This window comes from Podarcis liolepis (genome assembly GCF_965112155.1).
Source record: "Podarcis liolepis genome assembly, chromosome: 3".
Taxonomy (NCBI): domain Eukaryota; kingdom Metazoa; phylum Chordata; class Lepidosauria; order Squamata; family Lacertidae; genus Podarcis; species Podarcis liolepis.
Genome location: NC_139557.1, coordinates 118,891,363 through 118,919,055, shown reverse-complemented (window position 1 = coordinate 118,919,055; position 27,693 = coordinate 118,891,363). Strand labels below are relative to the sequence as shown.

General features: G+C 46.4%; 1 protein-coding gene across 1 annotated transcript; it reads right to left on the bottom strand.

Moving 5' to 3' along the window:
* Positions 1-862: 862 nt before the first annotated feature.
* Positions 863-26,714, bottom strand: CTSB (cathepsin B). Its single transcript, XM_083494763.1, has 10 exons — positions 26,532-26,714; positions 13,897-14,038; positions 12,357-12,442; positions 9,737-9,851; positions 7,796-7,914; positions 7,295-7,380; positions 5,774-5,920; positions 4,489-4,605; positions 3,023-3,151; positions 863-2,093 (listed from the first exon to the last, which is right to left on the bottom strand). The coding sequence occupies exons 2-10, from the start codon at positions 14,020-14,022 to the stop codon at positions 1,996-1,998; spliced, it is 1,023 nt and encodes a 340-aa protein (XP_083350889.1). The 5' UTR covers positions 14,023-14,038; positions 26,532-26,714; the 3' UTR covers positions 863-1,995.
* Positions 26,715-27,693: the final 979 nt, after the last annotated feature.

Genomic DNA, 27,693 nt, shown 5'->3' with positions numbered 1-27,693 from the left:
GGTTAAACCACAGAGCCTAGGGCTTGCGGATCAGAAGGTCGTCGGTTCAAATCCCCGCGATGGGGTGAGCTCCCGTTGCTCGGTCCCTGCTCCTGCCAACCTAGCAGTTTGAAAGCACGCCAAAGTGCAAGTAGATAAATAGGTACCGCTCCAGCGGGAAGGTAAACGGCGTTTCCGTGCACTGCTCTGGTTCACCAGAAGTGGCTTAGTCACACTGGCCACATGACCCGGAAGCTGTACGCCGGCTCCCTCGGCCAATAAAGCGAGAGGAGCGCCGCAACCCCAGAGTTGGCCACAACTGGACCTAATGGTCAGGGGTCCCTTTACCTTTACGATGTCTTGGACCACAGTTCCAATTGGGCTCAGCCATCATAATTGGAACTGTGGTATGAAAGGCCCAGTTGCTCAAAAGCTGGCCTAGTTCATACCAAACAGACCCCCATCCTTGCGAGTGCAATGCGGTTCAAAAGTCTGAACATGTATGCAGCCTCCCCTCCCAAAATAGCAGCTCTAATATTCAAGCGCAACCCTGAAGCACGTTCTTACCCTCAAAGAATTCTGGGCACTGTAGTTCGGCTCCTACAGAGCTACAGTCCCCAGCTACCCGCAACAAACTACAACGCCCAGAATTCCTTGAGGGAATGAACGTGCTTTAAAAGTACAGCATTTTGTATATGGAGCTCTATAGTAAAGGTTGGGGTTTATCATCACACCAGTTTCTCCACCAGCAGTAGCTAAGGAGGCAGGCATGCACACAAGACCAGGAAGCGTAAAACTTTTACCCCAGAACTGCTGCGTAATACATACCACTTCCCAAAACCGTTTCTGGCCACCAGGGGGAAGAATAAGAACTTACTATATAGCCAGGTAATGCGGCCTTTATTGTAGAGAGAAGAGACAAATTGACAAATCTTGTGATCGCAAGAGCAGCCAATTGTAATACATGGTTCTTGTCAAATGCAAAAAAAGGGGTGGGGTGGTATTTCAAGTTGGAAGCTAGTGAAATGAGGAAGACGAATGTATCTGTCTTATTCCCAACCGCTGGCTGCATGCTTTAGTTCATTTCCGTAAAAACACAACTTGGTAATTTGAAATAGCAAAAATAGGTTTGTTCTTTACGTAACTACCAGCTGCTCATGCACAAGCCCAGCTCTCCTAACAGAATAGGTGATTTAAAAAAACATTGAGTGTCATCACTTAACATCTTAATTTAAAAACGAAACAAAGGCAGAGTCATTCCCTCCTGCCGCTGTTAAATGCAATTATAATCGAAAGCTGGCTTTCAGGCACCAGCGAACATGATGGCGTGGTAATCCAATAAAGCCAGATTTTAAAAAATCAAACAACATTTCACATGGAGATTGCAACAGAGAAGGAGGAGCGCTTGGCTGTCTGTCACACTTTGGGGGCTGGGTTGGTTCAGAAATAAGGCCATAGGCCTCTGAAACCTCCTCACTTTTCCCCTACCCAATTTAGGGGCATGTTGAGATGAAGGCAGCTGGGGAAACATACCCTTTTAACCTCTTGGCACTGGGAGACAGCAGCCAAGGCCGTTGGATCAACTGTATTGGCTCTGCAGCAACTCAAGAGAAATTCCAGAGGATTGTTGCAATTAAGGCTTGGAAGAAGACGTTTCAGATTATCATCACTGAGGTGGTAAAAGAATGAATGGGGGCTGCATTCACTTCCACCTGTGCTGGAAGACTCCCCAAATTCAGCTCTGCAAATTGTCTGTCGTTGGCAGCCCAGGAAGACTTTGTGTCGAACCCAAGCCACGGGCCTCTCGGCTCAAAGGCAGACTTTGCCAGAGGGAGCAGCGCAACACAATTAAAAACCAAAAATTATCCGAAAGCTTTAATAATAAAAATAAAAAAAGCCAAAGTCTAAAATGTCTTGCATGAAACTTTCGCAACCCCGGCCGCTTATTTTCTCCACAGGTACGATCAATTGATTATTTGCAGAAGGGCTAACTGGCTGGATTCAAGAAAAGCGGTTTTACAGCTGTTTCCAGTACTGGCTGGTCCGAGGGATGCCAGCGACAATCTCGGATTCGATTCCACAGTGGTCCTCTCCGCGGAGAATTCTGAAGAAGCCTAGGAGGAACGTAGAGGAATAATGCCTTAGTGAAGGGTCTCCAAGCCTGAGAGCTCTCAGCTAGGCAAAGAGAAGCAACCTTTTAAACCCTGGAGTGTTTTTGTGCCAGCAAGATGGGACACAGAAGCTGCCTTTTAACAATTCCTGACTGCTATGATTTGCATAAGTCAGGCATGTCCAAAGTCTGTTTCGGGGGCCTAAACCGGCCCGCTGGTCGGTTTAATCTGGCCCCTGTGGCAGTTTATTTCTCTCATATATATATCTATGTTTTTTAACATGACATTTTCAACAATTATTAAGCATACTTTTATATCTTATACAATGTTTTTTTGACTTCCATCAATCACATCTGAAAATTTTCCAATCTTTTCACTTAATTCACATTTCTGACTTTCACTGCTACATTTAAATATCATAACTAATGTCTATCTTCTTTGTGATATTTCTCCTTACAAAACTTCTTGTAGTCCTACTAGCGTAAATTGTCGATTACAGTTGCTCTTCAGTGGCAGTTTATTTCTATTTCCTGGCGTAAAATCCTAACCCCCCCCCCCCACAACTTCAATCTTAAAAAAAGGTCAACAACTTCGGTCGGCCCTCATGGCCCTTCATTTCATCAAATCTGGCCCTCTTTGAAAAAAGTTTGGACACCCCTGGCATAAGACAAGGAATAGCTCATTGATTGGGTCTTGTTCCAGATACTCTCATTGACTTATGCAAATCACTACAGGTATTAGGCATTGTTTTTAATAATAAAAAAACACAAGCTACTCTTTGAAATCAAGCTGAGTGTCAGATGTTTTCACGACAGCCTTGGCACCGAACAGTATACAAAGAAATGAAAGACGCTTTTTCTCCTGCAAAGACACAGCCCAGCCACTTAGCAAGTTATCACCTGAACACGCCAGGGCCCCGTAAGGCCACCTACCATTTTCACCCCAGTCGGTGTTCCAGGAGTTTGCAGCCAGCCAGTAGGGAGTGCCGTTGTCAACGCCCCAGCCGAGGATTCGGATCGCGTGGCCGCCAACTTGCTCTCCAGAGACATGCTGATATACGCCTGCAATAATGGAAGAAAGTGACTGTGTGATGGCCTGGGATTCGGACTCGGATGCTGGACCTGAGGAATCCCAGCCTGCACAGGATTCCCAGCCTCCAGAGCCAGCTGAGCCGGGGATGGGGCATGAGCCTGAAGGGTCCTCACCTGTGCTGGATCCTCAGGTGCAGGCACCAGCTGAGTCTGCTCTGGCTCCTGAGGACCCATTGCCTGCAGGTGCTCCACTCTCAGCCCCGTCAGAGGAAGCTGAGGCTGCCTCTGGGTCCGGTAACCCTCCAGCCTCTCCTGAGCTGCAGAGGCTCAGGGCAGAGAGGCAGAGGGAACTAAGTTCCTGCAGGAGGAGTGCTCATCTTCAGGCCAGGAGAGGCGAGTCACCAGAGGATCGGGGCCGCCCTATGCCTCGGGGCAGATAAAAGTCGGCCAGCCCCAGTCCCAAGTCGCGGGAGCAACATTGTTGGTTGCTAGTTCCTGCCTGAACCCTGTCCTGCTTTCCTGCCTGAGCTCCTGACCAGCCCTGGCTCCCTGCTTGCAAGCCTGTTCCTGACTTCACCCGACTCCCTGCCCTGCACCCAGCTTCAGCTACTACAGACTGCCTCCATGTTGCACCTTTGTCCACGGACCGGACATGGACCTTGCCTCTCGGGTAACCCACGGGACCAGCATAGACTGTAACTACATCTAAAAACCAAAATGAGCAAAGGGACGTGGGATGGAGCAACTCCACAGATGTTCTTGATGTTGGCATCAGTCTGTCTCAAAAGACAATGGGGTGTGCTTTCGAACATGGGTGAAGTCAAACTGCTGGGTTAGCAGCACCCTGGGGTGCAAGCCTGGGTGGTGTGTATGGAGGTCTTGGGCTACCCAGACAACAAGACCCACCCGCTCGGCCTCGCTGATATGGTATAAAGGAAAGGAAAGCATAGCTATCAACTTTCAGGTTTGAAAATAAGGGATCAGCAGCCTTGAAAATAAGGGATCAGCAGCCTCACTTGTCCCGGGGACAGTCTATGGGATATCTAACAATCCGAGATAGCAGCGGGAATCAGCGGGAAATGGCGCAGGAATAAGGGAATTTCCCGCAAAAAAAGGGAAGGTTGGTTCCAGGAGTTTCCAGAAGGAGGTGTGCAAGGCACCATCCAACCACCTTAAGGACTCCACTCCATATTTGTGGAGGGTTTACCCGTTCGCCTTTTCTTCTAGGGAAGAGGTGTGGCCCGAACAGACTCCCAGGGGCCAGGCAGCGAGGTCCGAAGGGCCACATCTAGTGACTACCCCTGCTGTAAGAGTTAAAGCGCCAGGCAATCTATTCAGAAATAATAATAAAAAACCAATAGCCTTACCTGACTTGTACATGAGGAAGTCTGAGTAAACGACGAATGCTCCTTCCACTGGCCCGTTCTTGTAAATTTCAGACTTTATCATATCCTCGTTGGGGGGCACGCCGTAGGAAGTTACACCTGCAGAGACAAGAGGAGGCAACCTCCAAATCAGCAAGAATTCAAAGCATTTTTAAAAAATCAAAATCAGATTTGTAGAGTTCCCACCTTCCCTTTGCTTGACCCGAGGTGCCCAGCTGGGATTCGAGTCACAGTAGCTGTGGTTTCCTGAGGAGGCATCCTCAGGCCTTGTTTAAATCACAGGGACTAGAAACACACTTTGAAGAACAGGACAGAACGCCAAGCCTATAACCTCCCCTGCTTGTCAGTCCTAACCAGAATAGGCAATGATGCCAGGGATGGTGAAGTCACACCCCTGGTCTATGAACCGCCTTTAGGAATACCTGCTCTCCATGGCAGACGCGGGTGGCGCTGTGGTCTAAACCACAGAGCCTAGGGCTTGCCGATCGGAAGGTCGGCGGTTCGAATCCCCGCGACGGGGTGAGCTCCCGTAGCTCGGTCCCTGCTCCTGCCAACCTAGCAGTTCGAAAGCACGTCAAAGTGCAAGTAGATAAATAGGTACTGCTCCGGTGGGAAGGTAAACGGCGTTTTCGTGCGCTGCTCTGGTTCACCAGAAGTGGCTTCGTCATGCTGTCCACATGACCCGGAAGCTGGCTCCCTTGGCCAGTAAAGCGAGATGAGCGCTGCAACCCCAGTCATCCGCAACTGGACCCAACGCTCAGGGGTCCCTTTACCTTTACGGCAGAATTGCATCCCCAAAGGGGATCTTAAGCACCGGATTAAATGTCAAGTCCTAAAACTGCAGGCTCTGTCATAATTAAAAACCTGTCCACATTAATCAGATCGCTTTTCTAGGGCTGCTATTTCAAACAGGCTGCCCTGGGTGTCTGTACTGGATTGTAAAACAAGACACAAAGTTAAATTGAAGCCCTTTAAAGCTTGCAGCCCTGAGCATGCAATGTAAACAGCCTTTTAAAGATTCCATCAGGCTGCGCCAAAGGGAAGCAGGGCTGCTTTGCTGCCTCTGCTGAAACTTTTCCTTTGATTCGTTTCTATTCCACCAACAAGAACTCTTGTTAACCACGAATGAGTGGTGCCTGACCTTGGTGTTCCTTCCTCTACCCTCCACATCCCTTTTTCCTTCTGTGCTGTGTCTTTTATATTTCAAACTTAGGGACAAGGAACTGCATTGTTACTGCTGGCCTTTGCCACGAAGCAATGCTGTTACCGTAGTGCTTGTCTTCTTTATAGGATGGAGAATAGCCATCTTCGCATTTTTTCGTGCACTCTGGGGTTTCGCCCCCTTCCCCGGTGCAGGGGGGTCGAGTTCCATTGGTGTGGTGCTCGCAAGGAGGGATAGAGTATGGCCTGCAGCCTGTTGGGACAGGAGCAAAAATACAAAAGTCAAATTCCATCCAGGGGGTCATAGAGCCAGACACCCTGTGGCTGGGACACCAACATATCCTCCAGTCAAAAATAAAACATGTACATCTGCATAATTTTGTTCCCGCTCCACAATTCAGGCGCCAATGTGACTTTTTTTTTTTGCAGGAAACGGCAGAACAGAACTATTTCCTTTAAGGCACGCCTTCCTGATTTACCGTATTTTTTGCACCATAACACTCACTTTTTTCCTCCTAGAAAGTAAGGGAAAATGTCTGTGCATGTTATGGAGCGAATGCCTGCGGGTGGCGGGGGGGATCTGCTGCAGTTGTGAGCAGAGGATCCATGGTTCCCCTTCCTTTCCTCCTCCGTGGTTACAAAGCATGGATCCACATGGATCCTCAGGATTTTTGCATTGGGCTACTCCAAACTCACTGTCAGATCACATGTCTGTGGCCACAGCATTAACCACAAAAATCATATATCCACTATTTCGTTTAGAATTTTTTTTTCTTATTTTCCTCCTCTAAAAACTACATGCGTGTTATGGTCTGGTGCGTGTTATAGAGCGAAAAATACGGTATTTATTTTTTTAAAGTAGCCAACTGCAAATTAAAAGGGAAATGAAACCATGGCCATTTCCACCCCATACATTTAAATCACTCTTATACCAGCAGAACAGTTTTCACACAAGGCTGTATACAGGAACTTAAAAGCCACGGATGTCTCCAAAATCCACCCTGAACAGGAATGTTTTAGCAGCCGGGCAGAAAGCCACAAGGGGGCAGGTGCTCTGTTTTACAATCTGCTTCTAGTTTATTGCTGACTTTTATCTTCTGAAAGTTTCTTAAAGGATTCTTTCTACCGATGACACAATATAATCCCATTCTCTTTGTCAACAGCTTTGAGTAGCAGTTGTTTTTTATTACAAGCAAGCCATGTTTAACTTTTCAGAAATAAGTCAATAAGCATAATCTTCCAAAAACATCCTTCACAATCTCTTCCACGTATCTGAAGAAGTGTGCGTGCACACGAAAGCTCATACCAATAACAAACTTAGTTGGTCTCTAAGGTGCTACTGGAAGGAATTTTTTAATTTTGTTCCACATACAAAACTCTCAAACATCCCCCCCAACGCAGGGAATCCTAAGCCAACCATCTACTGCAAATTGAATTTCTGGTCCACCGTAAACTCCCTGGCAGCATTAAACCCAGTTTACTGTTTCCAGTGGATGGAGGCAGGGTGCCTCTGATTCACAAGTGGGCATGTGTGTGTGTGCCCGCATAGGTGTAGGACAAAGATAAAACCACTAGGTGGGGTTGAGGGCTGATGCAGTTTCTGTTTTGCTACGGGAGACAAACTCACCCACGTGGGAGTCATAAAGGCCGCCAGACACCAGACCCTTCTCCGTCCAATATTTCCAGGCGGCTGAAGGATACCCTCCGTTACACCTGCAAGGAAGCAACGATTTATGCAATGCCATCGCGAAGATCCGTGGGGGAAATAGGCAGGAGTAGTTTTAACTTTGGAAGTTGAATGGAATCCTTTCCAGGAGTCGGTTCAACTTCAAAAACCAAAGTGCAGCTTTGGATTGGCTGCAGGAAGCTCCTGCAGCCAATCGGAAGCTGCGGAGGACGTTCAGCTTCCAGTTCGCAAACCTGAACACTCACTTCCGGGTTTGCTGCGTTCGGGAGCCAAAACGTTCCAAGAACGAAGCTGTTCAAAAACCAAGGGACACCTGTATTCCCGAATGCAGCAACTTCTCAAACAGAGGAAGGGCTTGGGTTGCTATTCTGGAAAGTCGGGATACAGAGGGAGCTGGGGTGTCGCTGTTCTGAAAGGTGAAGACACAGGAAAAGAACTTACCCCATTCCACATTCAAAGCCGCAGCAAGAGAGCAGGTCTTCTGCAGAGATCTCCACATTCACTTTGGTGTTGGTATGGATGCAAACCCGGTCAGAAATGGCCTCTACGGCACCAAAAGCCTTCAGAGAATGCAATCAAGAGAGTAAGGAGCGGCCCAGCCAACTCTTGAAGAATAACCCCTTAGGCCTCACCCGCAAAGCCAGACTATAATTAAACAAGTGCAATTGCATCCGTCCTCCATCACCATTAGCTTGCCTTTCCCCCTCCCTTTCCCACTGGAAATTCCTCGGGGCAGAGACTTGATTTAAATTTGCATATGTACATACTTTGGTTCTCAAACGCTGGAAACCCGGAAGTAAGTGTTCCCGTTTTTTAACGTTTTTTGTTAGCCGAACGTCCAATGAGGCTATTGGCTATAGTTTCTGGGGCACCTGCACCAATCAGAAGCTGTGCCTTGGTTTTAGAACATTTCAGAAGTCAGACAGACTTCTGGAACGGATTAAGTTTGGCGCTTTTGTTTTTGCTATTTATTTTGCGTTTTGGGGGGCTTTTTCGGTTAATTTGTTTTTGTGACTGTGTGGAACCCTGTTCAGCTACTGATTGATTATGCGACTGTGGAAATTGATAAAAGCCCCCCATCCAAACAATGACTATCATCAGTGCAGGTAAGGGAAAAAAATAATTTTTGTTTTTATCATCCACAATACTGTCTCATTTATTTTATGGTACAGTACATTGATTATTGCTTTCATTTTATGAATCAATGGCCTCATTAGCTAGTAAAATCCATAATTGCTGTTTTAGGGGTTGTTTTAAAAGTCTAGAATGGATTAATCAGTTTTGCATTACAGTACTTTCTATGGTTTAGGAATGGAATTCCACCTTGGTTTTGGAATGGAATTCCGGAACGGATTAAGTTTGAGAACAAGGTACCACTGTATATGCTGCTTGCATAGGTTGGCTACATTCCCAGCATAACAGCACTTTTTAAAAAGCACCACTGATTCTTATTAGGAGACAATAAGATGGTGCTTACCCTTCTCCGATTCAGATCTGTGGAACTTTATAAAAAGAACTTCAGATTTGCCTGGGCTGTATACACACCGAGTAATTGTATTAAAAGGATTTCCCCAAAAAATAAAAAATATAAATGGTACAACAGCAGTGATCATATTGTGCCACACACAAGACCAGCCCTCTTCCATGCTTCCCCACAGATTCATGTGCAAACCTTTGTCTCAAACTATATCCATTCATTGCTTTGAAATTTGCTTTTACAAAGCATTTTAACAGAACGTAAAAGCAGTTTTCAGAAACTGGTACAGTGGTACCTCGGGTTACACACGCTTCAGGTTACAGACTCCACTAACCCAGAAATAGTGTTTCAGGTTAAGAACTTTGCTTCAGGATGAGAACAGAAATCGTGCTCTGGCAGCAGCAGGAGGCCCCATTAGCTAAAGTGGTACTTCAGGTTAAGAACAGTTTCAGGTTAAGTACGGACCTCCGGAACGAATTAAGTACTTAACCCGAGGTACCACTGTACAGTCATACCTTGGGATAAATATGCTTCAGGATAAGTATTTTCGGGTTGCGCTCCGCGGCAACCCGGAAGTGATGGAGCGTGTTACTTCCGGGTTTCGCCACTTGCGCATGCGCGCGCGGTCAAAAATGAAAATCACGCGCATGCGCGGAAGCAGTGAAACGCGACCCACGCACGCGCCTCTTACGTTCTATTCAGGATGCGAACGGGGCTCCAGAACAGATCCCGTTCGCATCCCGAGGTACCACTGTATTCAGAAGTGTTGCTGCCTTCAAAATTGGAGGTAAAACATGGCCCTAAAAAGGAAGGAAGGAAGAACGAAAGAAAGAAAGATAATAGCAGATGTGGAGCCCCTTAATTCATACCCTGGCAAAGGAGAGGCTTTAAAACTCTTGCCTTACCCAGCAGGAACCACAAGAGCCCTGGTCTCTGATCTCACCGATGGTCGGACACTTTGGCCACTGCTCCCGCGAGTCGAAGCTTTCAGGCAGGTCCAGGTCATTGAAAAATCCAATCCTATGTGCATTTCAAAATTGGGAGTGCGGAAAGAGGAGCGACAGATTAACGTTCTGGGCATTCCTTCTGTTAAATTGTGGGTGAACATATCAGACGACACAGCGATTCTTCAAACAGCTCTTGTTTATTCACAGGCCAGAACAGAACTGAACTGAAGGGTTCAGTCAGCCTGCTTATATAGAGCTCCAGTACAACGTAACTGTAACAATTTTCTAAAACTATCCAATCACTGAATGTCACTTTCGATCCCTTATTTGCATAACTATCTACAGTATCCCCTTGCTGACCCAGGGTGAGAACCTCAGTACATAACACCTTCTTTTTCCAGATCAAGACATGAAACAGGATGGTGCCCCACACCAAGTCCAACCAAGAACTTAATGCCTTCTTGAAAAGGGAATAAGGGGCAATTAGAATATGCAGCAGCGATGGGGGAACTAGAATGAACCATGGAAGCAGGGGAAAGGGAAGCTGGCGATTAATGTATTGGTTTTGTACTTGAGGGGGGAAATTGTAAATGCAGAAAGTATAAATAAAAACTGGGGAGGGGGAAGAATATGATAATCAATGCAATGCAATGCACTATCACGATTTGTGCATTGCTTTGTAATGATTGCTTTGTAATGATTTTTTGGGTCTCTGGACCTTAATAAAGAATGATTGATAATCAATGCCCTTTTGCATATGGAATCTGCTTTTAGAACAGGGACGCTAGTCCTCATGAATAAATGAAAGAATGTGTGTGTGTGTGTGTGTGTGTGTGTGTGTGAGAGAGAGAGAGAGAGAGAGAGAGAGAGAGATCCAGATTTCATTCAAGAACTCCTCTTAAACTCTCATCCCATTAACATTAAGAAGGCCCATTCTCTGTCTTGCTTTCTGCACCTGCTAAAACCCTTCTTCATTTCAGCAAGCTTACACTGGCTTGCGATTTTATCATGCATTCTGGAACACCAGAGATTTACAGAAGATTGGAAGACGTATATGAATTATTTGAAGAGCAACTGTAATCAACAAATTACGCTAGTAGGACTACAAGAAGTTTTGTAAAGAGAAATATATGAAGCATTACAAAGTAGGAAAATAGATAGGGAAAATAAGAAATGCATACTAAGAGACTAGATTGGAAAATTTTCAGACAGGATTGATGGAAGTCAAAAAAATTGAATAAGATGTAGAAGTATGTTTAATTACTGTTGAAAATGATGTTAAAAAACTAATAAAAATTATATATATAAAAAAAAACACCTAATTTTTATTAAAGGCAGTTTGTGTTGTTGTTGTTTTTAATTGAAGGTAATGGTAGGTTGTTATTATTATTTATTAAATTCATATACCCATCCTTCATCACAAGATCGCAGGATGGTTCACAAAATAAAATTAGTTTTAATTAGCTAGTTGATGCAGGACCCTTTCTCTGTGTGGGACAAATTAAGATTTACCTGTTATAGAGGACTTTGTATTTCTCTCTCTCTCTCTCTCTCTTCATTTAGGTTAGGTTTTTTTAATGTTTCTTTAAAACTTTGCAGAATAACATTGCAATTTTCCAATGTAAATAACAATGTAAATAATAAAAATGTGGACTTGCATGCTTGCCATCTCAAACAATTATTTTAAGATTTATTTGCACACTACGTAGATGTTTTCTATCAAGTAAGAGTGGTACTAAAATTATGTTAATAAAAAGTAAAAAACAAAACAAAACACCCATACTGGTAATAAGACTGCTTCCCAGAACTCATTAAGTTAAAAACATGAAGTTGCTGAGATAAACTGCTGTTTCATACGCCAGCAAACAGTTTTCCATTAGATTATCAGCTGCCACCGATATAAATGTGTCTTGAAAGTCTCACCCACGCCAAGTACCCAGTAATCCAAAAAGCCCAGAAAACTCACAGCCTGTTCCCCACCTGAAAGGTTAGGAATATAGGAAACCACCATAGACCCGTTAGGGAAATATTGGGATTCAATACCCAATATTCTGTGGGTTCCGCCTGGACAGCAAATAAGATCCAGACTCCAATTGTCAATCAAACATGTTTATTTAGGCGTTGCAGCGCCAGCGAGTTTCAGAAAATGGCAAAGCTCTGTCAGTGGTTCCAGGGTATTGAACCTCAATATTTTCCCAACACACCAAGACAAACCATTGGTCCATCTACCCAGCAGCTCTGCAGGGTACTGAGACAAAGCACCAACTATGGGATGGCAGGGGTTGAACCTGGAATCTTTTGAATGCAAAGTGTGACCAAATCCCTCTGGCAGCGATTTAAGAAGATGATGGGAGGGGTCAGGAATAGCAAGGAACCCCAAAGGGATATTACTGCAATTATTAAATCAATTTCACATTTTGACAATATGGAATCCATATTTTGCTCCACTTAATATCTGAAGCATCGTCCTCATTAAAAAGCAGGCTAGACCTGTGTCTGGAAACTGAACGGAGAGGTCCAGAGTTACAGGAAATTTGTGCAGCCTTGGGTATCTAGAGGTAAGGAACAGAAAACTCACCTTTCTGGTAGTTTGGGGCCATGCAGGAATGTGCCACACAGCTTTTTCACATAGCTCAGGTCCACATTGTGGAAGTTGTGCCCAGCCTTTAAGAAAAGACAGAAACATGATTGGTTTGGTTCTCAAACGGCTTAGTTGTTGAGCAACTTGGAACCCGAACAATGCAACCACAGAAAAAAGTTTGCTAACTTTTTTCGGAAGCTGAATATGCTCTGATTTGAGTGTTACGCTTCGAATTTGAGTGCCACGCTTGCATTCTGAGCGCTGCACTTAGGTCTATCTGTTTTTGCTATTTATTTTTGTGGCTTTTCTTGTTTTTTGTGACTGTGTGGAACCCAGTTCAGCTACTGATTTATTGACTGTGTGACTGCGGAAATGGATAAAAGCTGCAAAGCTACTTTAGCCAAAGCAGGTAAGAAAGAAAAAAATACATTTTCATTTTTATCATCTACAATTGATAAATTGATAAATTATTGATTTTACAGTACAGTACTTTGTTTATTGCTTTCATTTTGTGGGTCAGTCGTCTCGTTAGATAGTACAATTCATGTCAAATTCTTCTTTTAGGGGTTGTTTTTAAAGGTCTGGAACGGATTAATCCAGTTTGCATTACTTTCTATGGGAAAACACACCTTGGTTTTGGAACGGACTTCCGGAACGGATTAAGTTTGAGAACCAAGCTAGCACTATACACTCTCCAATAGTTATTGTACAGGAGTATCCTGCAGAATTGTCTTGCGATGAGGACCTGATCACTCCCTTCTCCACCCCTATGTTGAATTCACAGCCGAGAACTTGGCAGAAGGGCAGGTGACATGAACTGGGAACCCCAGAACAAACTGTAGTTATCCTCATAACCAAAATGCTCAACTCTTCATTAAAGCCTGGAAGGGGTTAAAGCCATAGAGTAAGCTGTTCTGCCAGGCTTAGCTAAGTCAGACGCCCTTCACCTTGGAGGAAAGCAAGCCTGCCATTCTACCACCTGATCTGCAGCATGTTGAGAAGTTAAAAAAAGGGGGAAAGCTCAGGAATGGGACATCTGCCTTGCTGTCATCCCAGTGGGCAGATAAGAATTAATAATTAATAATAAATAATAATAATAATAATAATAATAATAATAATAATAATAATAATAATAATAATAATAATATATTTGTACCCTACCCATCTGGCTGGGTTTCCCCAGCCACTCTGGGCGGCTTCCAACAAAGATTAAAAATACATTAAAATGTCACACATTAAAAACTTCCCTGAACAGGGCTGCCTTCAGATGTCTTCTAAATGTCAGGTAGTTGTTTATCTCTTTGACATCTGATGGAAGGGCGTTCCACAGGGCGGGTGCCACTACCGAGAAGGCCCTCTGCCTGGTTCCCTGTAGCTTTGCTTCTTGCAGTGAGGCAACCGCCAGAAGGCCCTCGGCACTGGACTTCAGCGTCCAGGCAGAACGATGGGGGTGGAGACGTTCGGTCAGGTATAACAGTTCCTTCTCCTGCCAGTGTCACCCGCCATCCCAACTGGCCAGCCAAAAGTTGGTACTTACCTGCCAGGTAGTGTTCAACTTATTGATGTAGTTGACCATGTCGTGAGAGAGAGGGGGGAAGATGGGGACACTGCGAGCGCCCGTAAGGACCACCAGGAGACACAGAGATACCACGGACCGCCACATTTTGGAAACTGGAACCCTAAGGGGTGGGGGAAAAGAATGGAAGCAAATTTAAGTTGCATGACTGATAAACTGCCAAATACGAACGAACAATAAAGCTGCACATCACTCTTTTAAAAAGAGCATATCAATGTTATAAGTAATTACGGGCATGCATCTTTTTGACTAATGCTATCTTGCCTGGGGGTGGTTTTGCATACTGCAGTCAACAGTCTTGGGCTATTGACTAGCCAGAGATCTCAGCTCATTGTATATAAAACTGCATCGTGCAATCTGGACCAATTAAAGAGAGACAAGATTTTCATTTTGCTTGAGGAAGAGGCACACAGGAGACAAGAGTTTTTCAACGGTGCATCTAGGAAGTCAGTGAAACCAGATGAGCAGGTAGGGGTGGAAGTGATGTCATATTAAGAAACCCCTCTGGCCTTCAGAAGGTGTGTAAGGCAAAGTATATGACGAGTGTGTGTTGTTTTTTAACCACAAACTTGGGTGAGCTAGAAGAGTAAAAAGAAAACACCTCATGGAAAGTCAGTGGTACCTCAGATTAAGTACTTAATTCGTTCTGGAGGTCCGTACTTAACCTGAAACTGTTCTTAACCTGAAGCACCACTTTAGCTAATGGGGCCTCCTGCTGCTGCCGTGCCACCGGAGCATGATTTCTGTTCTCATCCTGAAGCAAAGTTCTTAACCTGAAGCACTATTTCTGGGTTCGCGGAGTCTATAACCTGAAGCGTATGTAACCTGAAGCGTATGTAACCCGAGGTACCACTGTAATCAGCAATACAGTCGCACCTTGGTTATTGAATGGAATCCCTTCTGGAAGTCCGTTCAGACTTCTGAAAATGTTCGACAACCAAGGCGCGGCTTCCGATTGGCTGCAAGAGCTTCCTGCACAAATCGGAAGCCGTGTCGGACGTTCGGCTTCCAAAGAACGTTCACAAACCAGAGATTCACTTCCGGGTATGCGGCGTTTGGGAGCCAAAGCATTCGAATCACAAGGCGTTCGGGATCCGCGGTACGACTGTACAGACACAGAGCAAAACAAGGGCCACCAATGTGTCACCCAGCAACAGCACTGAGTCTGCGCAACACCTTCTATGGTGCCCACAGGTGGTCTCAGTAAATGTCCCCTCAAGTGACTTTTCTACTTTAACTTCTCATAGTTCTTTCCTTAACTCAAGGTTGTCATCTGAACTAGTCAGATGTTTAACAGATAATCAATCACAGTTAAAAAATAAGATCACATCTGAAAAATAAGATGCAAAGAAGAACAGTTGCCAGCAACAGAAGAATGGCAAATAAAACTTATGGACTACGCAGAAGTGGCAAAAACTGACAGCAAAACTCAAGAGACTATGACAATGAGAAGTTTTAAAAAGAGTGGGGGAAATTTATTGCGTATGTGCAGAAATACTGTAAACAAGCTGGTACACTGGCAGGTTTAGATTAAGCACCTGTAAGTAGTAAAGAAATAGAGAATGTAAAGGAGTGAACAAGTGGATAAAAATGATAAAATGCAGAGAATGGGGTAAGATGTAAAAAACTAGTAGAAGGGGGTGGAAGGTAGTTTTGAGGTTTAAAGAACCCCAAAAGAAGGTTTGTAAAATAGTAGGATTTTTTTATTAGAAGTATAAATGTTAGATGGTGGTTCGGTTTTTTGTATCCTTATTTTATTTTTGGTAAAAAAATTATTTACAGAGAAAAATAAGACTTCATAGATATATTGCCCCCCAAATGGCAACTAGACATTTTGTTTTGATAACTTGTAAACCTTGGTTTGGGACGCGGGTGACGCTGTGGGTTAAACCATAGAGCCTAGGACTTGCCGGTCAGACGGTTCAAATCCCCGCGACGGGGTGAGCTTCCGTTGCTTGGTCCCTGCTCCTGCCAACCTAGCAGTTCGAAAGCCACATCAAAGTGCAAGTAGATAAATAGGTACCACTCCGGCGGGAAGGTAAACTGCATTTCTGTGCACTGCTCTGGTTCGCCAGAAGCGGCTTAGTCATGCTGGCCACATGACCTGGAAGCTGTATGCCGGCTCCCTCGGCCAATAAAGCGAGATGAGCAATGCAACCCCAGAGTCGGCCACGACGGGACCTAATGGTCAGGGGTCCCTTTACCTTTACCTAAACCTTGGTTTAAGGAGCCACATGGCACCTAGCTTATATGCCTGAGTTTCTAACAGTGATAGGGAAGGACTACAGTGGTACCTCAGGTACGCTTCAGGTTACAGACTCCGCGAACCCAGAAATAGTGCTTCAGGTTAAGAACTTTGCTTCAGGATGAGAACAGAAACCGTGCTCCGGCGTCACGGCGGCAGCAGGAGGCCCCATTAGCTAAAGTAGCGTTTCAGGTTAAGAACAGTTTCAGGTTAAGTACGGACCTCCGGAACGAATTAAGTACTTAACCTGAGGTACCACTGTATTTAGGTTAGCAAGCCTCCACTAGGAAGCAGTATGGCCCAAACAGATTTCAAGCCTTGGTGATAACTAGACTAACATCAACCCCGAAATGGTATTTGGTTTTGACCAGTCAGCTGTGCTCTGAGTCAGGTTAGGATTCTATCAGGTGCACTAGTGGTCAGTTGACACAGACAGGATTAGCTGCGATCTTGATTGTCTGGTGTAAGGGAAAGGAGCCGATGGTGCTTGCAAACCTCTCTTGGGGCAGACAGACTCTTATCTAAAGACAGGCAAGCACATTTTGCAACTCAGAGATCAGCTAAAGCGTCTTGGGTTTTGCATTATCTCAGAACCCAAGTCACATGCAGGAAAACAGGCCGTCACTTTTTGCTGAATTGCACCGAGAGCAAGCCAGACAGGCACCAGCCTGGTTATTTTTTAAAAGTTTCAACACTAAATGGAACACGTAAAGCTCATTCCCACTGCCTCTAACTTCCCCACTGCTTTTAAGGAAGTGAGTGAAATATTAAAATTAAAAGCGGGAGGGTTCTGGGAAGTTCAGTGGGGAAGTTCCACTGCAATCCCCTAAATTGTTCTGCTTACTACTGAATTTTACAAAAATAAGAAAACAATGAAATTATCAGGGGGTGAAGGAAAAAAGAAAGAAAGCTAAAAACAACTACAGTGGTGCCTCGCAAGACGAAAATAATCCGTTTCGCGAGTCTCTTCGTCTAGCGGTTTTTTCGTCTTGCGAAGCAACCCTATTAGCGGCTTAGCGCTATTAGCGGCTATTAAAGGCTTAGCGGCTAAAAGGCTATTAGCGGCTTAGAAAAAGGGGGGGAAGCAAAAAAAAGGCGAAGCAAGCCCATAGGGAAATTCGTCTTGCGAAGCAGCTCAAAAACGGAAAACCCTTTCGTCTAGCGGGTTTTCCGTCTTGCGAGGCATTCGTCTTGCGGGGCACCACTGTATTTCCAAAAATAAGGAAAATCAGCAATAAACTGAAAAGCAGATTAAAACACACGCCAACATTACATATGTTTTAATATGGGGTTGCCACTCGGTTTGTACTATAGCTCAGTTGGTTAGAGTGTGGTGTCGATAATGCTAAGGTTGCAGGTTCGATATTCCTGCATTTGACCTTCCTCCTTTCTAAGCTCCTGTCTGCTCCCAATGAAATCTTCAAGAGTTCTGCCAAACTCAGAAACTTCCCACAAGACAGTTTTAAAGACAGTTACTCTGTGGGGAGACTGGGAGTTTTATCACAGTGCCAGCTGCTTCACTCAAGATGCTTTGAGTGTTAGGTTGCGCCCTTGTCAATTTCCCCATTTCACATGCAGATGAGCTGCAGTACAGAAGCTTCTTTAAAAACAGTTCCACGAACAGATGAGAAAGGAGAAACTCTCTGGTTACAAGGCTGAGAATACCCAGGCTGTACAACCTGCAACTTTCATTTCTTCCTTGCAGAGGAGAGTTCTTCCTCTTCCGTCAGCCGATGACTCACTCGACTTCGCTATCACGCTCCAACACACAGCAGCCCATAAGAGCCCATAAACACTCTCAGGCAGAAATATTCACTGCTTGAAATATGGCGTCCCTCAGACCTGTAGCTCTCTAGATGTTGACTTCAAAATTCGTCGGATGATGACCTGTGCCACAAACTAGATTTAATGGACACTCATATCAGAGTGTTTTGTAAACTGATAGCCATAGCCGTTTACATACTAACCTTTTATGCTCTTCCATATCTGTTTAACGCTCCTAACCCTTCTTTTAGATTCTTATACAGTGGTACCTCGGGTCAAGAATTTAATTCGTTCCGGAGGTCCGTTCTTAACCTGAAACTGTTCTTAACCTGAAGCACCACTTTAGCTAATGGGGCCTCCCGCTGTTGCCACGCCGCTGGAGCACGATTTCTGTTCTCATCCTGAAGCAAAGTTCTCAACCCGAGGTACTATTTCTGGGTTAGCGGAGTCTGTAACCTGAAGCGTCTGTAACCTGAGGTACCAGTGTAGTCTTTTATACTGAAATAAATAAAGGTCTTATGTATATAATAAAGGTTCATAAATGTACCAAACAAACACGTACATAGATATATAGGCCACATGTCTGAAGCTGCACAGGACAGCAGCTATGAAGCCATTTTGACTCCCAGGCTGACCAGGTGTTTTCTCTGCAAGGTCAAATGGAGGAGCCTCCCCATTGCCTTTTCCTTCACAAATCCTGTCTTAAGGGTATATCTGTGTGTGAATAGGGTGAGCCTGTGACCTGGCTCAGGAACCAAGTATTTGAACCACAAAAGACTAGCCAGGCTCCCCATGGTATCCAATCAAGTGAGCATTAACAGGCAACCTGCCAGACAGGGGTTAAACAACGCACTCAGAATTCTGTTGTAGACTGCCTCTTCTGTGATTTAGGTATGATGTATCTGGGGTGGTGGTTTTGATCTATACCCCTTCTGTGATGTAGGGGTGATCTTTGACTCCAAGATGGGCAATTGAAAATGTCTATATAAGGGCAGACACACCTTGATTCTGGGTCTCCTCCTTCTCCTGTGTATGAAGGGGGCACCCTGTTGCAACAGTTCAATAAAGATCAGGCTCACTAGCTGCTTTGCTTCTCAAAATTCTCCGGTTGGCCTCTATTTTTTTCCTCCGACCGATGGAGAACCTACAAAGGACTCTATGAGGGCTCTTGTGTCCCCCATAAGGGAATAAGGGCAGATTTTCGTTTATTACAACATATACCTTCTGTTTTAAGAATTTTAGCTTTCTAAAACGTTTTACACATTTTAAATGAATGTACCCCACCCTAATTATGCTGGTCTATGACCGTAAGAAATATTTGATTGATTAACTGGGTTGGGCTTGCTTCCCTGCCTGAAATCCTCAAGAGCTGCTTGCTGCCAATGAGTGTAGACAGTATTGCGCTAGATCAGGCGTTCCCAAACTCGGCCCTCCAGATGTGTTGGGACTACAATTCCCATCATCCCTGACCAGTGGTCCTGTCAGCGAGGGATGATGGGAATTGTAGTCCCAAAACATCTGGAGGGCCGAGTTTGGGGATGCCTGAGCTAGGTGGACAAATGTCTTGGTACATACACAGCACTTTCCAGTGGAGGAAAGTTATAATGTTAAGCGTGAGCTTGAGGATAATCTTCACCCAAACCTGCTACTGCATCTCCAAGACTTTTTAAAGTCAGGTTTAAAGTCAGGGTTCCTGAGACACATGTACTTGAAATTGGGCTTTTATGGATGCAGATGTGGTTGAGAGACCCCTGAGAAATGACACCAAAACAGAAAGCACCATCTGCCAGTGCCCTTTTATTTTTTTAAAATACAATCGGCGATGAAGTTGCAAGCAGGCGATAGTTAAAAGGGGGAACCAGAGGAGTTAACAAAACCCTCAAGATGAGGTGTGCAAGCCTCGAAAAAAGGATCCAAGAATTAAGATGATGAGCGAAGGACTGCTTCTTCCAACCTCCTCCCAGGTTAAAACAAGTCACAACCAACTCGTGACTTCGCCAGAGACAATAGGAACAAGCAGACTTTGGACTGCATTTACGATAGGAGTTGATTTTGAACCCGTTTACGCAGGCCTCTTCTCTCCCCTCCCTGCCCCAGTAAAAACGAACATAAATCCTTCTAAACACACAAAACACACACACAAAAGGCCCAGCTCTTTGAAAAGCAAGCAGAGGTGGAAAGACAGCCAGAAATCTGGGTCCCACAGCCCAGATTTGTGGTTCTGAAGCGATTTTTCATGGTGAGTGTCTTCCTCCCCTTCTCCCAGATACATGCAAGAAGAGCTTGTTTCTGTTGTCCGTAAGACAGGCATGTTTTCAAGCTTTCCACATCACAGAAAGGGATTTTTAAGCTGTGATTCCTGCACTGGACTAGATGCTGCTTCCAACTCTACAAATCTGCTTCATCGGACATAACCCCACAAGGATTCTGGGCCAGGTTTTGTGTTCCCCAGCCCTCTCCAACCTAGTGTTTTGGACTCTGGTTCCCATCACCCTGACCACTGTGCATGCTGCCCAGGCCGGCTGATGAAAGCTGGGGAGCCCAGTGAAAAAAATAAATTAAGGTCTATAATAAACGTTCATGGACTTGCCAGGCAAACACGTACATAAATGTATGGGCCACATGTCTGAGGCAGCACAGGAGGGCAGCCCTGGAGCCATTTTGGCTCCCAAACTGACAAAATGTTTTCTCCGCAACATCAAAGGAAAATGGAAAAGCCTCCCCATTGTCTTTTCATTCACAAAACCTGTCTTAAGGGTAAAGGTAAAGGTACCCCTGCCCGTACGGGCCAGTCTTGCCAGACTCTAGGGTTGTGCGCTCATCTCACTCTATAGGTCGGGAGCCAGCGCTGTCCGCAGACACTTCCGGGTCACGTGGCCAGCGTGACAAAGCTGCTCTGGTGAGGCAGCGCAGCACACGGAACGCCGTTTACCTTCCCGCTGGTAAGTGGACCCTATTTATCTACTTGCACCTGGGGGTGCTTTCGAACTGCTAGGTTGGCAGGCGCTGGGACCGAACGACGGGAGCGCACCCCGCCGCGGGGATTCGAACCGCCGACCATGCGATCGGCAAGTCCTAGGCGCTGAGGTTTTACCCACAGCACCACCCGCGTCGTCTTAAGGGTATATCTGTGTATAAATAGGGTGGCGGTTAGGCATTGGCAATGTTTTGTAGATGGAAGAGGGGAGGAAGCGCCATCACCTGCCCCGCATATTGAAGGGTAGTCCGGTAAAGGATTACGGGTGGCGTGGCCCCGTCCGAAGCCTGGGGAGGTGAGGGCCTATGCCACGCCCCCTATTGGTGGCCCCGCGAGAGTTCCTAGTTGATGTGCAGGACTCCCCCTACTGGTGGTTAACCCTTCCCGGACTTCAAGCGGACAGGCTGAAGCCAGATAGTCGGTTAGGACCAATACCTAAGCCAATACCACTCATCACCTGTAACCAATAAAGTTGTGGCCCATTAACCTTAATAACTGTGCCATGTGTCTTTATTTCCACTTGGGGGGGGGGGGAATCGGCACGCAATTAGCCCAACTGCAAATCCCATTCGCTGCTCAGCCAACCGACGCCTACTGTGCCCCTTCCCCACCAAGAAATGTCACGGCTGCTCCAGGAAACCAAAATGTCAGCTAAAACCACAGGAGCCAGCCAAAAAAAGACCTCGTCTGGTGTCTGAGCTGGTGAAGCTGCGGAGAGTGGAACAGAGATGTGAGGGTTGAGTGGGTGGAAACCTCTGGGCCTCAGGCTAGGAGAACTTCCACAGATCAGCAAGAGGGTTTTTTCCACCCCCAGGCCCTGGGCTGCATTTCACCCCATTTCTCCTTCCTCCCGCTAAAGGAGTTGCCAGGCTATCAGTGGAACTCCATACCTGCTCACCCAGTAGAGCCTGATACTCTTATTAAAAGGGTTGCGGATTCGAGTCCCACGTTTGGCAAAAGATTCCAGCATTGCAGGGGGTTGGACTAGATGACCGCTATGGTCCCTCCCCACTCTAAACTTCTATGATCTGCAACCAACCTGCCAAAGGGCTGCAATTTAAAGGAGACGCACCCATGAAGGAGCATAGCAAGATGCCATCTTCCATGTCAGAGAACACTGGCCCATCTACCTTAGTATTGCCTTCACTGACTGGAAGCAGCTCTCCAGGCATTGAACCAGAGACCTTCTGCATGCAAGTGTTGTGTCACTGAGCCCTTTGCAGTGTCTCCCTATCACTGGGTAAAGTTTCTGTTTAACAACAACAACAACAACTTATTTACACCCTGCCCATCTGGCTGGGTTTCCCAGCCACTCTGGGCCGCTCCCAATAGAATATTAATGTGATAAAACAGCATTAAAAACTTCCCGAAACAGGGCTGCCTTCAGATTTCTTCTAAAAGTTGTGAAGTTCTTTATCTCCTTGACATCTGATGGGAGGGCGTTCCACAGGGTGGGAGCCACTACTGAGAAGGCCCTCTGCCTGGTTCCCTCCCTGCAACCTCGCTTCTCGCAGGGAGGGAACGACCAGAAGGCCCTTGGAGCTGGACCTCAGTGTCTGGGCTGAGTGATGGGGATGGAGACGCTCCTTCAGGGATACTGGGCCGAGGCCATTTAGGGCTTTAAAAGTCAGCACCAACACTTTGAATTGTGCTTGGAAACGTACTGGGAGCCAAAGTAGGTCTTTCAGGACCGGTGTTATGTGGTCTCGGCAGCCACTCCCAGTCACCAGTCTAGCTGCCGCATTCTGGATTAGTTGTAGTTTCCGGGTCACCTTGAAAGGTAGCCCCACGTAGAGCGCATTGCAGTAGTCTAGGCGGGAGATAACCAGAGCATACACCACTCTGGCAAGACGGTCTGCGGGCAGGGAGGGTCTCATCCTGCGTACCAGATGGAGCTGGTAGACAGCTGCCCTGGACACAGAATTGACCTGCGCCTCCATGGACAGCTGTTCAGGGGTGGCATGCAAAACTCTTGAGGTTTATACCTACAAACACTAGTTAAATACAGATCACGTCTGCCCTTTTGTTTTTCTTCCACCATGGACACCTCCTGCCAGACTCCTCCCAATCTTTTTTTTTGCAAATAACAGCACACACCCCACCAATACGCTAGCTAGACACAAGCTCACAGTTCCTGGAAATTACATCACTTAGTTTGCTTGGCTTGGGACCAGATTGGTTGCATTTTCAAATCTTTTTGCTGCTAAGGAAAGCCAGGCCACAGAAACTTCTACACAGGAAGAGAGGAAGTTTCCTGATATAACGTCAGGCTACTAAGTCCACCTAGCTCAGAATTAGTCACACCTGTGGGCCCCAAACATTTTCAGGCGATTGCCATCTTGGTTCCACACTCATTTCTAGTGCCCCCCCTCACTTTACCCTATAAACAGAATACAGTTGTGCCTCAGGTCACATACACTTCAGAGTACAGACTCCGCTAACCCAGAAATAGTGCTTCAGGTTAAGTACTTTGCTTCAGGATAAGAACAGAAATCGTGCTCCGGCGGCGCAGCAGCAGCAGGAGGCCCCATTAGCTAAAGTGGTGCTTCAGGTTAAGAACAGTTTCAGGTTAAGAATGAACCTCCGGAACGAATTAAGTACTTAACCCGAGGTACCACTGTACAGTCATACCTCGGGTTGAGCATTTTCAGGTTACGCTCCACGGCGACCCGGAAGTAACGGAACGCGTTACTTCCAGGTTTTGCTGCTCGCACAGATGCTCAAAATGACATCACACGCATGTGTGGACACGGCGAATCATGACCCGCACAGACGCGGGTTGTGTTCGCTTCAGGATGCGAACTCATGCTGTTAGCTAGGGATAATGGGAGTTGTACTCCCAAAATACCTGGAGGGATGAGTTTGCCTTGAGAGGGACACTGTACCTCTGTTGCTGCAGCCTAGAACTGCATACCTTTTTTGCTGCTGCTTCCCGTGAAGCTTGCAGTCTACTAAGACCTCTAGATCAGTGGTTCCCAATCTTTTTTTGGCCATGCCCCACCTAAGCATCTCTAAAATGCTGATTCCCTCTCCTTCCCCTATGACATATAATTCTTATTACAGTGGTACCTCTGGTGGCAGACTATCTGTTCCGGGTGCCATTTGCACCCCAAAAAGTCCATAACCAGAGCGGCGCTTCTGAGCATGTGCGAAGCGCAATAGAGCACTTCTGCACATGTGTGAACCATGCAAAATGCTTCTGTGCATGCAGCAAAACCCAGAAGTAAACACTTCCAGGTTTGCCACGTTCTTAACCCAAAAAAAAAAAACCGCAACATGAAGCGTTCGCAGGAGGAGGTATGACTGTATTCAAAAAGCGAACTCCTATTCATGGGGAGGAAGTCTAAAAGGCCATTATCTTGGTCCAAACAAGCTTTCAAATTGCCCCCCTAGATCCTTTTCACGCTACTTAAAAAACTTAAAAATAAAATCAGAACGGCCCTGGATAAAGGGCAATTGGATCATCTGACTAAAGCTGCAAGCTTAAATAAGCTTATCAACACTCCAATGCTAATGAGGCTTCCTTATAAGCCTTTTTTTGGAGCAGGCCTTGAGTTTCAAAATCAGATATATAAGAAGCCCCACCCTTGGAGAAGATCTTCCTCCTCCTGTTTGCCATCTCTCCTCTCTCGCACACAAAAAACAGAGCCGTCCAGGACAACATCAAAGGTTCAATTTCCGTCTTCCCTAAAGCCCAAACATGCATTATGAGACTAGATTAGCAATTTTTTTCCCAGCCATGGGGGGGTTGTGTGTAAAATACAGGCAGTGCCACTGGTCAACTCCCCTAAGGTCAGGCCACAAAACCTGTTATGGGTCCCAGAATGTGCAATATGTTCAGAGTAATGGGAACTGGGGTTAAGCAGGCGGAGAGGAGATATTGGATTTTCAACTTCCTTCAGCATGCATGCTCAATGGTCAGGTATGGTGGCAGCTTTAGTTCAGCAAAATCTGGCAAGCCACAGTTTGTCCCAACTCTGGCTTAGAGAAGGAGGATGACATTATTACCAGCTTCAGTATTATGAACATACCTTTAGCAAAACTATTTAGCAGTGAAGGGTTGGTGTGGCCCCACTTTTTAAAACAGCGCCCCAAATATATTTGATTTATACCCCACCTATTCTCCAAGGATTTCCAGGTGGGTTATATAGTTCTCCCCCTCCCCACTTTATAATTACAACAGCCCTGTGAAGACTCATTTATTATTATTATTAATTAAATTTGCATACAGTGGTACCTCGGGTTAAGAACTTAATTCGTTCTGGAGGTCTGTTCTTAACCTGAAACTGTTCTTAACCTGAAGCACCACTTTAGCTAATGGGGCCTCCCGCTGCTGCACAATTTCTGTTCTCATCCTGAAGCAAAGTTCTTAACCTGAGGTACTATTTCTGGGTTAGCAGAGTCTGCAACCTGAAGAGTCTGTAACCTGAAGCGTATGTAACCCGAGGTACCATTGTACTGCCGCAGGTCTCAAGAAAGAAAAGTAGGTTAGATTGGCTAGCCCAAAGCCACACCCAGTAGCCTTCATGGCTGAGCAGGAAATTTGAACTCTGATCTTGCGGGTCCTAGCCAGACACTCTAACCCGGGGGTCCGCAAGGTTTACCTCGCCTGGGCCAGTTGACTCCAGCAGAGATCCCTCCATGGGCCAGATCATGCGCGCATGTGAGCACGCACAGCTGCGATTTCTGGCGTCTGTCTGCGCAGACACGATTTTCGATGTCTGCGTCTGCACAGAAGCGATTTTTGGCATCTGAGCATGTGCAGACGTGATTTCCAGCCCAGCACCGCGAAAGTGGTCCCTTACACTGGTTTAGCGCAGTGCACGGGGACTCGTCAAGCGGGCAGCTTGGTGGCCGTTTAAACAACCCCCATGGGCCGCTTGTGGCCCATGGGCCCTAGGTTGCCTACCCCTGCTCTTACCACTACACCCTACTGCCTTTGCACTGCATTTGCGGAAAACCTGCCGCAGCATAGCAACTGGAGGTGGAAGGAAAACAAAACCTGTTTGTATAACAGAGTGGGAAGCTTTTGCATATGAGTGAGCCCAGGACACGAGAGCGTGTACAGAGGGCCCTCCAGAAAGAGACACCCAGCCGCTTTCCACCCCCAGATACCTTGAAGTCTACTTCTCCTCCCACCCCACCCCACCCCCGCCAAAAAAAACCCCAACCGCTTCATCGGTTTCCTTTAGGGAAGGAAGGAAGCAAATCAGATTCGCCAAACTCTTTTGCAAACCTGCTGTAACTGTTGCAAAACAAAACAAGAGGCCGGATTTACAGAGTCTGAAGGTTAGCTCTGGTTACTCTTAAACAACAAACCAACAAAGCGGGTTTTTGAGTCTTGGGCGCGCCCGGGGCCACGATCCACGCACACTCTTTACCGGCGAGTAAGCGGGGAACATGGGGCAGACCCCCGCGGCACTTGCTGAAAATTTGGGAAAGGATTTTTTTGGCAAAAGGAGAGGGAAGGGTCCCACGCCTTGCGCAATATTGCAAACCTCTCCACCCTGGCCACTTCCTCCCGCACCCTAATAGACACTCTCAGCAGCCAGGGCGGCCAGGATCGGGGCCACGCCCTGCCCTAAGGAAGGAGCAAAGCGTTGCTCTTACCTGAGATGGGAAGTGGATCTGAGCCAAGCCGAGAAAACCGGAGAGTTCAGGTCCCCCCCTATTTAAGTACAGCTGCCGGTTGGGTCGTCTCGGTTGTGCAGGCTCCTCCTGCTGACTCAGCCCACGTGGGCGCTGCGCCTCTCCGGCAGCTGACCCGGCAGCACGTGATTCCCCACCCCTCCCTCCCTCCTTCCTCCCCCACCCACCCACCCCATAGATAAATCATGTGATCGTTGCTTGGCTTGCAAAGATGGGTGGCGCGCCCATCTCTCCAAAGCGCAAAGGGGCGCTTTCGAATTCGACCGTTTGTTTTACTCTCAAGTAAACGCTGCGGGTGTCGATGGGGCATGATTGGGGCGGAGGGGAGGTTGGGCAAGGATTGCGCGCACAGAGGCACCCCGCCAGGCCCGATCCTGCACACCCCTCCTTTCCCCACCCTTCCTTTCCATGATTATAAAAATAATGCTATGGTATGGAGATAAGGGGACGAGGAAGATTTTTCTCTTTCTCTCGAGACAGTCGTGAAGTTGAATGGTGGGAGATTCGTGATGGATTAAAAATAGGCGGGGTAGTTCAAGTCCCTAGAGCATGAGACTCAGTCTTAAACTAAGGTTGTGGGTTCGAATGCCGCACAGGGCAAACAAAAATCATGCATTGTAGGGAGTTGTTCTAGATAACCCTCATAGTCCCTTCCAATTCCACAGTTCTATGATTCTGTGAAAGGGCTTCTTCCCGCAGGGTGTTAGTTAACCTGTGGAACTCTCTCCCACAGGAAACAGTGATGGCCACCAATTTGGATGGCTTTAAAAGACCATTAGACAAATCCATGGAGGAAAGGACTTATGATGTCTACTAGCAGCCATGCTTCTGACATACCAGTTGCTGGAAACCAAAGGAGGGGAGAGGGGCTCTTGCGCCCGGATCCTGCTTGTGGGTTTTCCACAGGCAGGGAATTCACAGGGGAGTCTGGGCAGGTGCTTGGCCTAATCCAGGAGGCTCATAGAAGTCCAAAATCAGAACCTGAGGAGAACAACCACTCGCTTGTGATTACCAGGAAGGGCATCTCTGGGTTATTTGTGGAGCAAAGGAATTTGTTCATTTCTCCCCTTCCCCCCCCCAAAAAAAAATATAGTCCGGCCCACCACATGGTCTGAGGGACAGT

Coding starts and splice junctions, on each gene's coding strand:
- CTSB (XM_083494763.1), bottom strand. CDS start 14,022: ATGTGGCGGTCCGTGGTATCTCTGTGTCTCCTGGTGGTCCTTACGGGC. Junction 7,915..9,736: donor GCTCTTGTGGTTCCTGCTGG/GTAAGGCAAGAG, acceptor CATTCTCTGAAG/GCTTTTGGTGCCGTAGAGGC. Junction 7,381..7,795: donor GGCTTTGAATGTGGAATGGG/GTAAGTTCTTTT, acceptor GCTTCCTTGCAG/GTGTAACGGAGGGTATCCTT.